This window comes from Trichechus manatus, unplaced genomic scaffold (genome assembly GCF_000243295.1).
Source record: "Trichechus manatus latirostris isolate Lorelei unplaced genomic scaffold, TriManLat1.0 scaffold00004, whole genome shotgun sequence".
In the NCBI taxonomy this organism is placed as follows: domain Eukaryota; kingdom Metazoa; phylum Chordata; class Mammalia; order Sirenia; family Trichechidae; genus Trichechus; species Trichechus manatus.
This window is the reverse complement of record NW_004443940.1, coordinates 19,853,882-19,869,221: the sequence shown is the minus strand read 5'-3', so window position 1 is coordinate 19,869,221 and position 15,340 is coordinate 19,853,882. Positions and strand designations below refer to the sequence as shown.

General features: G+C 36.8%; 1 protein-coding gene across 1 annotated transcript in view; it reads right to left on the bottom strand.

Moving 5' to 3' along the window:
- WDPCP (WD repeat containing planar cell polarity effector) overlaps positions 1-15,340 on the bottom strand; it is a 294,162-nt gene that overhangs the window by 221,170 nt on the left and 57,652 nt on the right. Inside the window, exons 9-10 of the mRNA XM_012555700.2 lie at positions 4,185-4,299; positions 1,843-1,976 (exon numbers count right to left, since the gene is read on the bottom strand). Of these exons, the coding sequence (XP_012411154.2) occupies positions 1,843-1,976; positions 4,185-4,299 (249 nt within the window). The remainder of the gene's footprint in view (positions 1-1,842; positions 1,977-4,184; positions 4,300-15,340) is intronic.

The following is a 15,340-nucleotide window of genomic DNA, read 5'->3' as shown; positions in this document are numbered from 1 at the left end:
TTTTTTTTTTTTTTTTTTTTTAAGAAGTAGATTGCCAGGTCTTCTTCTTGCTAGTCTGTCTTAATCTGGAAGCTCTGCTAAAACCTGTCCACTATGGGTGACCCTGCTGGTATGTGAAATACCAGTGAGATAGCTTCCAGCATCCCAGCAACACGCAAGCCACCAGAGTACGACAAACTAGGACTAAGTATTAAATAACTATATTTTAAATATTGAATCAGAAAATAAAATCCATGGGCTTTGCAAAAGAAAATGAGTTACTTCTCCAATGTACAGAATTACATGGAATGGTTATGTTCCTAATTTCCCAATTCTAAAGGTAGAAAGAATAAGCAAACAAATAATTGCCTGACCTGAGGTATTAGGTCTATTTTCTACAACCAGTTCATAAGAAAAGATGACATCTGACAATTTATCTCTGCTGTTGCTAAAGGGTAATTACTATCCTTCAGCTGAGAAGACTCTACCAAGGTATCCCTCACACCTAAGATAGAGAAATCAGTCATAAACAATTTTATATAATAGAGTTAAAAAATATTTTACTTTGAATCGCTTAAGTTAATGCATATTGGTGCGTTTTAAAGGCCAATATTATCAAATAAACAACTTTTCAAATAAATCTACAATTAGCCATTCTGAAAAAGAGCATCCCATTAAGAATGCTAATACTATTTTTTGACTAACCAAAATAAAATACCTCAGTACCACTGATTTCCACGGAAAGAAAATCAATATTATACAAAGTTTTATAAAAGCTACACAAAGCTGACAAACAAAACTAGATTTTAGTTATTTCCACAATGAAAAGCTTATTGAGTATATTTTCTTCCATACAAAAAATCTTTTTTATAAGAATAAGTGTTTCTACTAAATAAAATTAAATCCTCCCCACACCACTACCACCTCAATAAGAAATAATCCCAAAAGGCAAAAAGTTATGTTAAATACTACTTTTCCAAAAACACACACTTAAAATTTCAAGCCACAAAGCTGGCTTCTAAAGATCTTTGCCCTTGCTATAGATTGTCTAGGTATGGCATAAGTGTGTATCTTTTTCTAAGGGAGCTGTATATCAGCTCTGTTCCCAGTGAACAGTGAACTGTTTCAAATCCACGTCACAGAGGCTGGATCAATCTTGCAAACACAAGTTATTGCTGAAAAGAGGCCTTGAACTGAAACAGCCTGGAAAATGTATTAGATCTTCATCTTTGCAAGAGGGTATGCCTTTCAAGCAAGTTAAAATGTAATGTGGCAAAACTTAAACATTTCATTTAAAATAAAAATCACGCCTTAACAGATGTAAAGTCCCTGATACAAGGAAACAAATTACCTGGAGTTAGTGAAGGGAGAGATACTAACACATAAAGGTGATTTCTTTTTGCATGTTCTCCAGTTATAGTGGGGATGATTGGGGGGGTATCCTTGTTTATTATACTTCTATATTGACCTTTGAAAGTACCTTCTTCCTTCTTTCTTTTCTTGTAAAATGGAAACCAGAGCAGCTATCCTAGCCTAGAAAGATGATATGTGGTCTTAGGGAAATATGAGAATGGTATATATACCTCCACTAGCGAGAAAACAAGTTTCAAAAGTATAACTTGCCTTTATCATGTCTGTGATATAAATTGCTCCAAAGATACCATTGTTAGACTCTCACAGTGAGAGTGAAAAAGAAAACTTAGGATGTCCACTGTTGCCAGTGAATCCAGCTTAATACTATAACAATGCTAGTTTTTCTGAAATCCAGAACTATTCAAGAATAATGAGCATAACGTCGACTCATGTGATACTCTAGTATACTTCAGTAATTAATACTACTACTATATAATTTGAAATCAGTACCTTATAATCCAAGGCTGAGAGTTTTTCCAGTCTTTTGTTTACATCAGGAGAACCTATCTTCTTGGTAAACTGAATAAGACATAGTTTGTTTTGTGCCAAAAATGATAAGATGATAAAACTATCTGTAAGAAGAGCTAAAAAAAAAAAAAAAAAAATTGATAATACCATGTTACCAATAAAATAATAATGAATTAATAGATTTTTTTCCACTGACATATAAAAGGCTATTTTCAGAATGAAGAAAAATGTTATATTAAAATCTCTAAAGTCTCCTAAAGACCACTGTGACTTTTTACCAGGATATTAAAGATAATTGTGAATAAATAATAATAATCAATCTAATCATACATAGATTTGCTACTTTTCCTTCTCTTCTGTGACCATTTCAATATACACTAATGTTCGGGGACCACTAGCAAATCAGATACATTTGGAACCAGGCCTAGAAAAGCATAAAATAAAGACTCTCTCACACCTGAATGTAAAGATGAAAACATTTACTTTATTTACGCTTAGCCTTTAACCCTGTGTTTATAATAATACAAACCATCTGAGAATAAATGGACTTATTAGGGGATACAGATTAGTGTTCTCCACTAATGTCATTTTATTTTTTAAATTTTGAAAATTTACATCAATGAATCATTTTTGAGGGTATATCAGCTGAATGAAATAAAGTGTATTATGCCCAATATGTATATTATATAAATTAATATTTTATAATGAAAATTAGCAAAAATATTCCATAGCTTTACTTCTAGAGCACACAAGTAGATAGATAATATTCATCTACTATAGGGACATAATGTATAAAATTATTGATAAAAACACATAATCGAAATTTGAGAAATGTTCTGTATTGTTCCTAGTATAAATTACTGAATGTTTTATGTGTTGTTTACTTCCACACCCCTGGCAGTGCAAGAAGTAACTAATAGTGACCTACACAATTACAGGAGACTCTGCATACTGCCAAGAAAGCACATTGTTATCATGGTCCCATGAGAGTGTATTATTTTGGGTATAAATAAAAGAAAGAAGTGAAAAAAAGGAACTAAAAGACACAAATAGTGCTGGAAGTCTCCTTTTAATTCTCATAAAAGAACATCAGTGTAACAAAATCATCACGGCCACTATTTTATTTGCAGTGTCAACAAATGGGTCAACTATTAGATGGATGAAAATGGAACCTCTTTCATAGGGAAGCTTTCTTAGCACCATATTCTTATAAGGAAGAGGAAATCGTACACTGACAATCCCATCCCCAGCTTATTATTATCAGTAATATGGATAATTACACCCATCCTGCAGAGAGTTTTCTTGAAGATGATGAACTTGTGTCTGGTTTATGCAGAGGTGGCTAGTGAGAGCATGCAGTAGAAGGCAGGGTTCTTTACTCTCACCCTGTTCTCTGCTTTGATTATTCAATTTAAAATACTGACTATTTTCAATCTTTCATGGTAATGCAATCTGTTTCTATACCTTTTTACCTTGGATAAAAGAACATAATCTTAAAAATTCATATACTATAAAGAAAATGGGCTTTGTAGCCAAACCTAGGTTCAAATCTCAGCTCACTCACTTTCTAGCTATATGACCCTTGGCATGTTCCTTAGCATCTCAGCTCTAGTTTCCTTATTAATAAATTGGAAATAACTGTACCTTATAAGGCTGGTTTTGGATTAAATGAAACAGGTATGCTGACACCCAGACACAGACTTTATGGCTCAATAAATGTCAGTATCCTTCCTTTCAATAACTGGCTTAAAAACTTCTATGTGTTGGGTACCAATTCTACACTGATTGAGGTGTCGCTGAATAGAATCCAGATTTACCCGGCATATTTGGCCCTGATTTTTTATATGCAGAAAATATAGACTGAAGTTTTTCAAAAGTTAGTATTCATAGACTTTGGTAACACAGAATCTTCTGTGTCGAGAGCACAGATTTTTATTGATGGCTGCGCTGACACGTTTGTGTTATTTATTCAAAAGTCATTTGCATATGAAAATATTTGAAATGGCAACAACAGGGAACTAATTCTGGAAGAACACACACACCACAAAATCAACCTATTTTGAAAATGCTTATACTCACATTTTTTGAAGGAAAGTGTGAAAAATACTCAGAGAATAAGCCTAACACTTGGCAAGACAAAAACTTTGATATTAAACATTAGTTAAAACTTATACTGGTCCCAAGGGTTGTAACTATGCTATTACAAGCAATTACTTGTTATGTTTGCAAGTCCCCAGTGGTAATAATTAGTCTACCTGTTGACACACTATTTCTCCTACTCCACTGTTAATGTAGGCAATTGATTTGCACATGGGGGTAATTACCATCACTGATGGTGTCTGAGATGAGCTTCCCCACCAGGCTTCTGTCAATCACCACTTTCTCCAGCTGCGGCCCAGAAAGGCCTAGCGACACCAACACACCTGAACCAAAGAGGAGCTGAAACCAGGTAAGGGGGAGGGGAGATATGCCGACAATTAGAATCTTTAAAAAAATCTCTCTCTAAACATACAATTTATACATATATTTACACATACATCTGCACTATGAAATTACAGAGTTTTTCTTCATTAAAAGTAATCACTGGCATTCTGAGTAAAGAGACAGGTGGCTAAATGATGCTAAGTGCATTGATTAAAGCCACCTATATGCAGAAACAGAATTTAGTCCATGTTTATTAGGAGTCTAATCTTCTAAATACTAAGAAAGTACTCATGCAGAAATAATTGCATTGTTTTGTATTCAGAAAATGTAATGTGTTCCTTTAAAATATTTTGAAGATTACTACTTACATCAAAAATTAAAACAATATTTCTTGAGGTTTGAATACTCATTGCTACACATTAGATATAGAAGAGATGCCACCATTACAATATAAACAGCTAATGTTCAGATTTATTTGAAATGTAAACCCTACATACTTCTAAAAATAAAGATTTTGTTGGTCTCAAATATTAAAATACCTGTAAATCAGGGTAATTAAGGTAAAATATTAACATTTTTAAAAACAAATAAACATATCAGAAACAAGGAGAGATAAAGAAATATACTAAAGTACCCCAGGCTTTATCAATATCAGCATTCACCCAACCACCCAACAAAAGATGACTGGATATCACCATTATGATTTTATGGTGCTCCTTTTCATTTGTGGCGGCATAACTCATTCATCTCCAAATGTTTAAAACATTCTGAAAAAACTATGTATATGCTTGTTATCTATGAGATTATGGAATATCAACATTGGAAGAAACTGCTTCACCTTCAAGGCGACAGACTCAAACTAATGAATCACAGAATAGCATATGGTAAAAGAAGGAAAAAAAAATTGTCAGGAAACTAACAGTGAAAATGCTTTCCAAACCCAAAGACAACTATGATTTCAAACAAAACAAGGGAATCCCCCACCCACCTAGCCATCAGGTCCCAGCTAGAGAGGAGGATTCTGTGTCAAGACGTATTGGGACTTGTGTGAAAGACAAGCCACATGAGTGGCCAGGATAATGTAAAGAAAGACCACTATTCCCCCTGCTAACAGGTTCCAGGGGCATGAATCAGAAAGGGAACTGAAGGGCCCTTTTTGCGCACAACTGTTAGAATCCTTGTCCAAGTCACCAGAAAGCTTACTTTCACCGTGAAACACATGACTTAACGGACAGATCCATTTCATGCTGATGTCCTGAAAGAGGGAGGGAAAAGGACTTAATCATCTTTATTGGTCTTGGAGACTAATAAGGAAGGTACATTTGTTCCAAGAATTTCAAAATACTTCCCAAATTAATTAATCTCTACTGAATTACATCCAGCCCTGCAACATACACTGATGAAAAATATTAATATTTTCCTTTTGTGTAATTCCCCCGTAACAGTACAGCATATGGTCTTCTCAGGCAGACAACCTCAGGGTCATCTTCCATGTTTAGCTCTTCCTCCTAGTAGCTTTCTCTCCCTTTCCAAATCCTAATTCTCCTTTATTCAAAACATCTCTAAAATCTGGCCTTTCCTATTTATTTTTATCTACTAAAACTTTATACCTATACTCTTAAGCACCTCTCCTTATGGATACTGGCTAGGCCACTTTTATCTTTGTATCTTCAATGCCAGGCACATAATAGGTGCTGAATAAATGTTTGGAGAATCATAACTACCTCATCATAAAATCAGATAATTCATAGTTAGAAGAAAACTAGTCTAATCTTCCACTTTCACATGGCAAGCAAGTTCCTTCTGAACAGGGACGAATTACCCAGTGAGCAAGGGACACACAGGCTTACTTGTGCTTACTTACTAATCTATAGTGCACAATTTCACCTGTTTTTTTACTACATCCCATGTGAAATTGTGCACTACAGATTAGTAAGTGAACACAAGTAAGCCCCTGCATATTTTGCTTACTGGTTAATCTGCCCCTGCTTCTGAAGCATCCTTTCAAGCATTCTTGAGGCATTCAGCCCACGCATGAATACTGCCAGTAACCAGGAGCTCACTACCTCACAGGAAAGCTATTCTACCATTGCACAGTTATAGTCAATTTAAAGATCATTGACTCATTTTTTTTCATTCGATAAAAACTGAATGTCAGTTATATGCTAAGCACTAAACTAAATTTGCTGGCCCTAAAATGAATCAAATATAATCCTTAAGATAGGTTAAATATAGGTTAACACAGGTAGAAATACAAGCAAATAAGCATAATAAAGTGCTGTTACTGCTCCTATTATAGCAGTATACACAGGCTACTGTAACACTGAGAAGGGAATAGAGACTCTTAAGTTTGAGGTTAAGGCCTAAAGCTGTCTTCTCAGAACTTCACAGTAGCCCCAGTTTTTATTCAATAGCACCCTCTTCTAGATAACTCCCCTTCAAATATTCAAAGATAATAACCAATCAGCATTGGCTGTACCACTTCCTAGCTGTGTGACCTTGAAGGTATTACTTAACCACTCTGTGCCTTCATTTACTCATATAAAAAATGGAGGCAATAGTACCTACTTCATATGGTGAGGATTAAATAATTTTTTACAGAAAAACATTAGAGTAATGCCTGGCACACAGTGTTTACAATTACTATTATTATTATTCAACCATTACTTGTAAAACGTGCTCTCACCGTACTGTTTGTCATCTCTGAACACATTTTTTTATATCTCTTTTAAAATCTTGTACCCAGATTGGACTTATAATTCGACATGGAACACTGGACTCCAGGTGAGGTATAACCAGTAAAAAGTAGTCTTTTATTACCGTCTTCATTTGCTATGATTTCACAAAAATATCTTCTCCAAGATATTTGCAATTTCCTCAGAACTTTGAAATTTAATTTGTCCAAGTCTCTAATTCTTTTTTTCTTATTTTCTGTTCTCGCCATTGCTATCATGACATAATCATTTATCCTAGCAGAAATTGCTTTTTCTACATATAAGTATTTATTATGTTATAAAATTAACTCCAAAAGATCACTTTTGTGAGGTGGAGAACGGAAGGCCAACCTTTGGGCATGATAAGACAGAACCTAAGCTGGAAAGGATTAGACGGGAGGGTGATTATCAAGGTGCAACAGGAGAGTGTGCAGGACAGATACAGATCTACATGTGGAGATAGGAGTAGTGATTTGGGGACTATGGGTTCTGCCTAGTGAGCTTTGGCATTCCTTCAAGAATCCCTTTCAAAGGTAGGTAGAGCCACTGATTCATACATTCATTCCACAAATATAGATTTGGCACCCTGTATGAGCCCGTTCTAGGTGCTGGGGATCTAGCAGTGAGCAAAACAGACAATGTCCTTGCCCTCATTACCCTCATAGAGCATGCATTCAAGTTTGGACACAGACAATAGACACACATTTTAATATATTGTCAGATAGCAATGAGCAGTATAGAGAAAAATAAAGTACAGTAAGGATGGGGATATTGGGGTATGCTATTTTAAGCAGGATGACTAGTAAGCCTCTCTCAGGAGATGAATTTTGAGTATAGACCCATAGAAGTAAAGGAGCAAGTCCCATGAATATCTAGAGAAAAGAAATTTGAGGTAGAGAGAACACCAAGTGCAAAAACTCTGAAGTAGGAACATGCCTGGGATGACTAAAGAACAGCAAGGCCAGTGTAGCTGGAGAAGACTGAGTGAGAGGGATATTTGTAGCGGATGAAGTCAGAGAGGTGGTCAGGAGCCAGATGAGGTTAGACCTTGTTGATGAAAAGCCATTGGGTTTTAAGTAGAGGAGAATGATAATCTAATTTATGTTTTAAAGAGAACCCTCTGGCTACTCTGTTAAGAATAGAATGTTAGGGAGTCAGGGTAAGGGTGGAAGCAAGGAGACCATTAGGAGGCGAGTGCAGTGGTGCAAGTGGGAGAAGATGATGGCTTGAACTAGAAATGTAATGGGAGAGAAAATGATATGTGGTCATATTTGAGATATATTTTAAAGGAAGATTCACTAGGACTTGCTAAAGGATTGGACGTGGCATATAAGAGGAAGAAAAAGTCAAGACTGACTCAAAGGTTTTTGGCCTGAGCAGCTGGGTTTACTATGACAGGCAACACTGGTTGTTGTTGTCACTGGGTGACATCGAGTCGATTCCGACTCATAGCAACCCCAGGTGACAGAGTAGAACTATCCCGTAGGGTTTCCTTGGTTGTAATTTTTACAAAAGTAGATCACCAGGTGTTTCTCCTGAGGAGCGGCTGCGTGGGTTTGAACTGCCAAACTTTCAGTTAGCAGCCAAGCACTTAACCATTGCACCACCAGGGATCCTTAGGGAACACTGGAGAAGAAGCCAATTTAGATTGTAGGGAATCAAGAGTTTGTTTTTTGATATGTTAAGTTATGATGCCTGTGGACATACAAACGGAGTTACTGGGCAGACTCCCTCCAGCCATCTGCTATGGGGGTCTGACGACTGGCTGTACAACCTCCCCCATGATGTGCTCTAGCAGACAGGGGCACGGCCTCCAACTGGGCACCCATGGACAGGCAACATTCCACTGCCTTGCCCCTCGCATCGCCCCTCCCCAAGCAACTGGAGGCTTGTGCTTGCTTCGAACACCCCTGCACAGCCCTGCCCACCCGAGGCTGTCGATGCAAGTTTCTATACCACCCACCTGGTAACTGACAACCCGGGCACCCTTACCCTGACCATCCAGAAATCGGCAGAGCACACACACAACACCTAACCCAGACACCAAGGAGAATGCCTCCTGCACCCACAGTCAGGTGACCAGCTGGGCTGATATATAACCTCACCAGAAATGTCACCTACACCCTCAGCAGTCCCGGAAGATGAGCAAACAGAGACCCGTGTTCACATACCCAGTTGCTGCCCCACCCACCTGGAGACAGGAGGTTAGAGCTTCAATGCGGCCAGATTAAGTGACCAGAGTAGTACACAAGCCCAACCTACTCAGATATATCAAAACAAGACAAAACAAAAGTTCAGGACACAGCAAACAAATATACAATAAATAAATAACAACTTCTTGATGCCATGGAGACAACAAACAGTATCAAATCACATAAAGAAGCAGGACAAGATGGCTCCAACAAGTGACTAAAATAAAGAACTAGAAAATGTTCCAGAGGAAGAAATGGCATGGAACTACCTGATAAGGATTTCAAAAGATTAATATACAGGATTCTCCAAGGGATCAAGGAAAACACAGACAAAACCAAGGAAAACAGACAAAAATCAAGGAAAACACAGACAAAGCAATAGAAGAACTCAGGAAAATAACACAAGAAAAAATGACAAAATAAATAGACAGTAAGAAACCCTACCAAAACAGCAACTAGAAATCCAAAAGATTAATAATAAAATTTCAGAAATAAACAACTCAATAAAAGAATATAGGAGAAGAACTGAAACAATGGAAGACAAATCTCTTAACACCAATTTGATTGAGGAAAAATCAGAAAAAAGAATGAAGAAAAATCAAGAAAGCCTAAGAATTATGTGGGGCACTATCAAGAGTAAAAATTTGCATGCGATCAGAGTTCCAGAACAGGGGGAGGCAATGGAAAACACAGATAGAACTGTTGAAGATTTGCTGACAATTAGAAAACTTCTCTAATATCATGAAAGATGAGAAGATATCCATCTAAGAAGTTCACTGAACTTCATACAGGAGAGACCCCAGAAGAAAGTCACTGAGACATATCATAATCAAACCTGCCAAAACTAAAGACAAAGAATCCTGAGAGCAGCTCGGGAAAAAACAAAAATTCAAGTACAAAGGGAGACCAATAAGACTAGCTCTGATTACCTGGCAGAAACCATGCAGGCAAGAAGGCAATGGCATGACATATATAAAACCTTGAAAGAAAAAAACTGCCCCCCAAGAATTATATACAGCAAAATTGTCTCTCAAATACACTGGCAAAATTAGGATATTTCCAGATAAACAGAAATTAAGGGAATTTGTAAAAACCAGACCAAACTTACAATAAATATTGAAAAGATTCCTTTGAATAGAGAACCAACAACATCAGAAAACAACCTGAGATTAACGACACGGGAAAGCATCAGTCAGATACCAACCCAGATAAAGAATTCTCGAAAATAAAACAAAGCTAAAAAGACTGAAAACAGGGAAAGAGACGTCAATCTGTAAATGATGACAATGTCAAAACAAAAAAGAGGGAATAAATGGTATAGTTATAGATCTCTGATATAGAGAGGAAGTCAAGATTATATCAAGATATAAAAGACTGGTTTAAACTTAGGAAGAGAAAGGTAAATTTCAAGATAACCACAAAGAAAGTTAAAAAACCTACTCATCAAAATAAAAAGAAGAAAAACATCAAGACACAGTAAACACAAAATCAACAACAATGAAAGAAATGAACAGAAAATCCACTCAGCACTGAAAATTAAGCAGAACAAAGTAACCATCAACACCACAAAAAAAAGTACAACAAAATGACAGCAGTAAACTCATCCACATCATTAAGGCTGACTCTACTTTGAGGAGGCAGTTCTTCCCCAGTTGTATTTTGAGTACCTTCCAACCTAGGGGGCTCATCTTTAGGCACTATATCAGACAATGTTCGGCTGCTATTCATAAGGTTTTCACTGGTTAATTCTTTTCAGAAGTAGACTGCTGGGTCCTTCTTCCTAGTCTGTCTTAGTCTGGAAGCTCAGCTGAAACCTGTCCGCCACTGGTGACCCTGCTGGTATTTGAATACTGGTGGCATAGCTTCCAGCATCACAGCAACATGCAAGCCCCCACAGTACAATAAACTGACAGATGCATGGGGGAGTAACAGGAATAGTGAGCGAAAAAATCAAATACATGGAAACTGAATAACACCTTGCTTAAAAACCACTGGGTAAAAGAAAAAATCAAGGATGGAATAAAAAAATTCCTAAAATCAAATGAGAATGAAAACACATCTAACCAAAACTCTTGGGACACAGCAATAGCAGTGTTCAGAGGTCAATTTACAACAATAAACACACACATCAAAAAGAAGAAACAGCCAAAATCAAAACATTAACACTACAACCTGAACAAATAGAAACAGACAAGCAAGGAAGCCCACAGTCACAAGAAAAAAGGAAATACTAAAAGTTTGAGCAGAGATAAATGAAATAGAGAACAGAAAAACAACAGCAAGAATCAATAAGACCAGAAGTTGGTTCTCTGAAAGGATCAACAAAATCTACAAACCACTGGCCAAACTGACAAAAGATAAGCAGGAGAGGAGGCAAATAAGAATAAGAAATGAGATGAGTGACATTACAACAGACCCAACTGAAATAAAAAGGATCATAACAGAATACTATGAAAAACTGTACTCCAATAAATTGGAAAACCTAGAGAAAATGGACAAATTTCTAGAAACACACTACCTACCTAAACTAACACAATCTGAGGTAGAAAAACTGAACTGACTCATAACAAAAGAAGAGATTGAAGAAGTAATAAAAAAAATTCCCAACAGAAAAAAGCCCTGGCTCGGATGGCTTCACTGAAGAATTCTACCAAACATTCAGAGAAGAGCTCATACCAATACTACTCAAACTATTTCAGAGTATAGAAAAGGAAAGAATACTCACAAATTCATTACATGAAGCCAACATAACCTGATACCAAAGCCAGGCAAAGACACCACAAAAAAAAAAAAAAAAAAAAAAAAAAAAAAAAAAAATTACAAACCAATATCCCTCATGAATACAGAGGCAAAAATTCTCCACAGAATTCTAGCAAATAGAATTCAACAGCATATCAAAAAATACATCGCGACCAAGTGGGATTCATACCTAATATACAATGATACTTCAACATAAGAAAATCAATCAACCTAATCTACCACATAAATAAAACAACAAAAAAGAATCAACATGATCATCTCAATCAAAGCAGAAAAGGCATTTGATAAATTCCAACACCCACTCCTGATAAAAACTCTCAATAAAATAGGAATACAAGGGAAATTCCTAAACATAATAAAGGGCATTTATACAAAACGAACAGCCAACATTATTATCAAAGGAGAGAGACTGGAAGCATTCCCTTTGAGAACAGGAATGAGACAAGGATACCCTTTATCACCATTCTTAGTCAACATTGTGCTGGAAGTCCTAGCTAGATCAACAAGGCAAGAAAAAGAAATAAAGGGCATCCAAACTGGTAAGGAAGAAGTAAAACTATCCCTATTCACAGATGATATCCTCCTACACATAGAAAGCCACAAAGATTCCACAAGAAAGCTACTGGAATTAATAGAAGGATTCAGCAAAGTAGCAGGATATAAGATCAACATACAAAAACCAGTTGGATTCCTATATAGTAACAAAGAGAACTTTGAAAAGGAAACCAGGAAAACAATACCCTCTACAATACAAAAAACAAACAAACAAACCTGTTGCCGTTGAGTTGATTCCAACTCATAGCTACCCTATAGGACAGGGTAGAACTGCCCCATAGGGTTGCAAAGGAATGCCTGGTAGATTCAAACTGCCGACCTTTTTGTTTTTTTGGTTAGCAGCCGTAGCTCTTAACCACTACACCACCAGGGTTTCCATTTACAAAAGCATCCCAAGATACAAAATACTTAGGAATAAATCTAACCAGAGATGTAAAAGACCTATACAAAGAAAACTACAAAACACTACTGCAAAAAAACCAAAAGAGACCAACTTCAATAGAAAAACATACCAAGTTCATGGATAGGAAGACTCAACATTGCGAAAATGTCAATACTACCCAAAGCAATCTACAGATGTAAGGCAATCCCAACCAAAATTCCAACAGCATTCTTTAACAAGATGGAAAACCTCATCACCAACTTCGGATGGAAGGAAAAGAGGCCACAGATAAGTAAAGCATTACTGAAGAAAAACAAAGTATGAGGCCTAACACTAGCTGACCTCAGAACCTACTATACAGCCACGGTATTCAACCAACCAGGTAATGGTACAATGACAGGCACATAGACCAATGGAACAGAATTAAGAATTCAGATGTAAATCCCTCCAACTATGGACAAATGATCTTTGACAAAGGGCCAAAGTCCATTAAATGGGAAAAAGACAGTCTCTTTAACAAACAGTGCTGGCAAAACTAGATGTCCATTTGTAAAAAAATGAAACAGGACCCATACCTCACACCACAAACAAAAACTAGCTTAAAATGGATCAAAGACCTAAATATAAAACCTAACACTATCAAGATCATGGAAGAAAAAATAGGAACTCCAATAGGGGTCCTAATATATTGCATAGATAGGAAACATAACTAAAAAACACACAAAGAGCAGATTATCTAGATAAATGGGACCTCCTAAAAATTAAACTTGCTTATGTTTATCAAAAGACTTCTCCATAAGAGTATAAAGAGAACCTACAGACTGGGAAAAAATTATTGGCTATGATATATCCAACAAGAGTCTAATCTCTAAAATTTACAGAAAACTTCAACACCTCAATGACAAAAAGACAAACAATCCAATTAAAAAATGGACAAAGGATATGAACAGATACTTCACCAAAGAAGACATTCAGGCAGCTAACAAACACATGAACAAATGCTCATGATCATTAGCCATTAAAACCAAAAAAACCAAACCCACTGCCATCGAGTCGATTCTGACTCATAGCGATCACATAGGGATTCTAAGGCTGTAAATCTTTACGAAAGCAGACTGCCATATCTTTCTCTCATAGAGTGGCTGGTGGGTTCGAACTGCCAACCTTTTGGTTAGCAGCCAAGGGCTTTAACCACTGCGCCATCAGGGCTCCCTCCATTAGCCATTAAGAAAACCCATTGCTAGCACTGGGTGCTCATAATCCAGCTGCAAAACCTACCCAGCAATGAGCTCTAGGGAACAGGGACATGCCTTCCTCCTGGACACTCAGGGGTGGCCGTCAGCCCCTGCCTTGCTCAGACTGTGTCCCCCTGCTGCAGCTAAAAGCCTGTGCCTACACCAATCATCCATACCTGTCTAGGACTGTAAGTGAGAGCCTACACCACATACTTGGTGGCTATCTACCTGGGCACCTGAGCTGAATCCATACAGGAGGAGTGGGCAGACTCCTGAGCTCACATACCTAGTGACACATTTAACTACCTGGTGACAGGACATTAGAGCTTCAAAGGTGCCAATAATCAAACTAGCTGCCTATTTGGGATTATCAAAATAAAACAAGAAGCTAGGATACAGTAAGCAAACATAAAATAAATAAATATAATAACATTGATGACTCAGAGACAACAGTCAATATCAAATCACATAAACAGGCAATCCATGATGGCTTCAGCAAGCTCCGAAAATAACGAATCTAGAAATTTTTCAGAGGAGGAAACTTTCTTGGAATTACCGGAGGCACAATACAAAAGATTAATATACAGAATTCATCAAGAAATTTGGAAGGAAATTAAGCAAAAAGCAGAACACACAGTAGAGGAAATAAAAAAGATTAGAGAAGAGCATAATGACAAATTTAACAGGCTGCAAGAATCCACAGACAGACAGCAATCAGAAATCAAGAAGATTAACAATAAAATTTCAGAATTAGACAACTCAGTAAAAAGTCACGGGAGCAGAACTGAAGCAATGGAAGTCAGAATTAGTGAGATTGAAGATAAAGCACTTGATACCAACTTATTTCAGGAAAAATCAGATGAAAGACTAAAAAAATGAAGAAACCCTAAGAATTATGTAGGACTCTATCAAAAGGAATAACCTATGAGTGACTGGAGTACCAGAACAGGGGGGATAACAGAAAATACAGAGAAAATTGAAGATTTGTTGGCAGAAAACTTCCCTGATATTGTGAAAGATGACAAGATATCTATCCAAGATGCTCATCGAACCCCACATAAGGGAGATCCCAAAAGAAAGTCACCAAGACATTTTATAATCAAACTTGCCAAAACCAAAGATAAAGAGAGAATTTTAAGAGTGGCTAGGGATAAATGAAAAGTCATCTACAAAGGAGAGTCAATAAGAATAAGCTCCAACTACTCAGCAGAAACCATG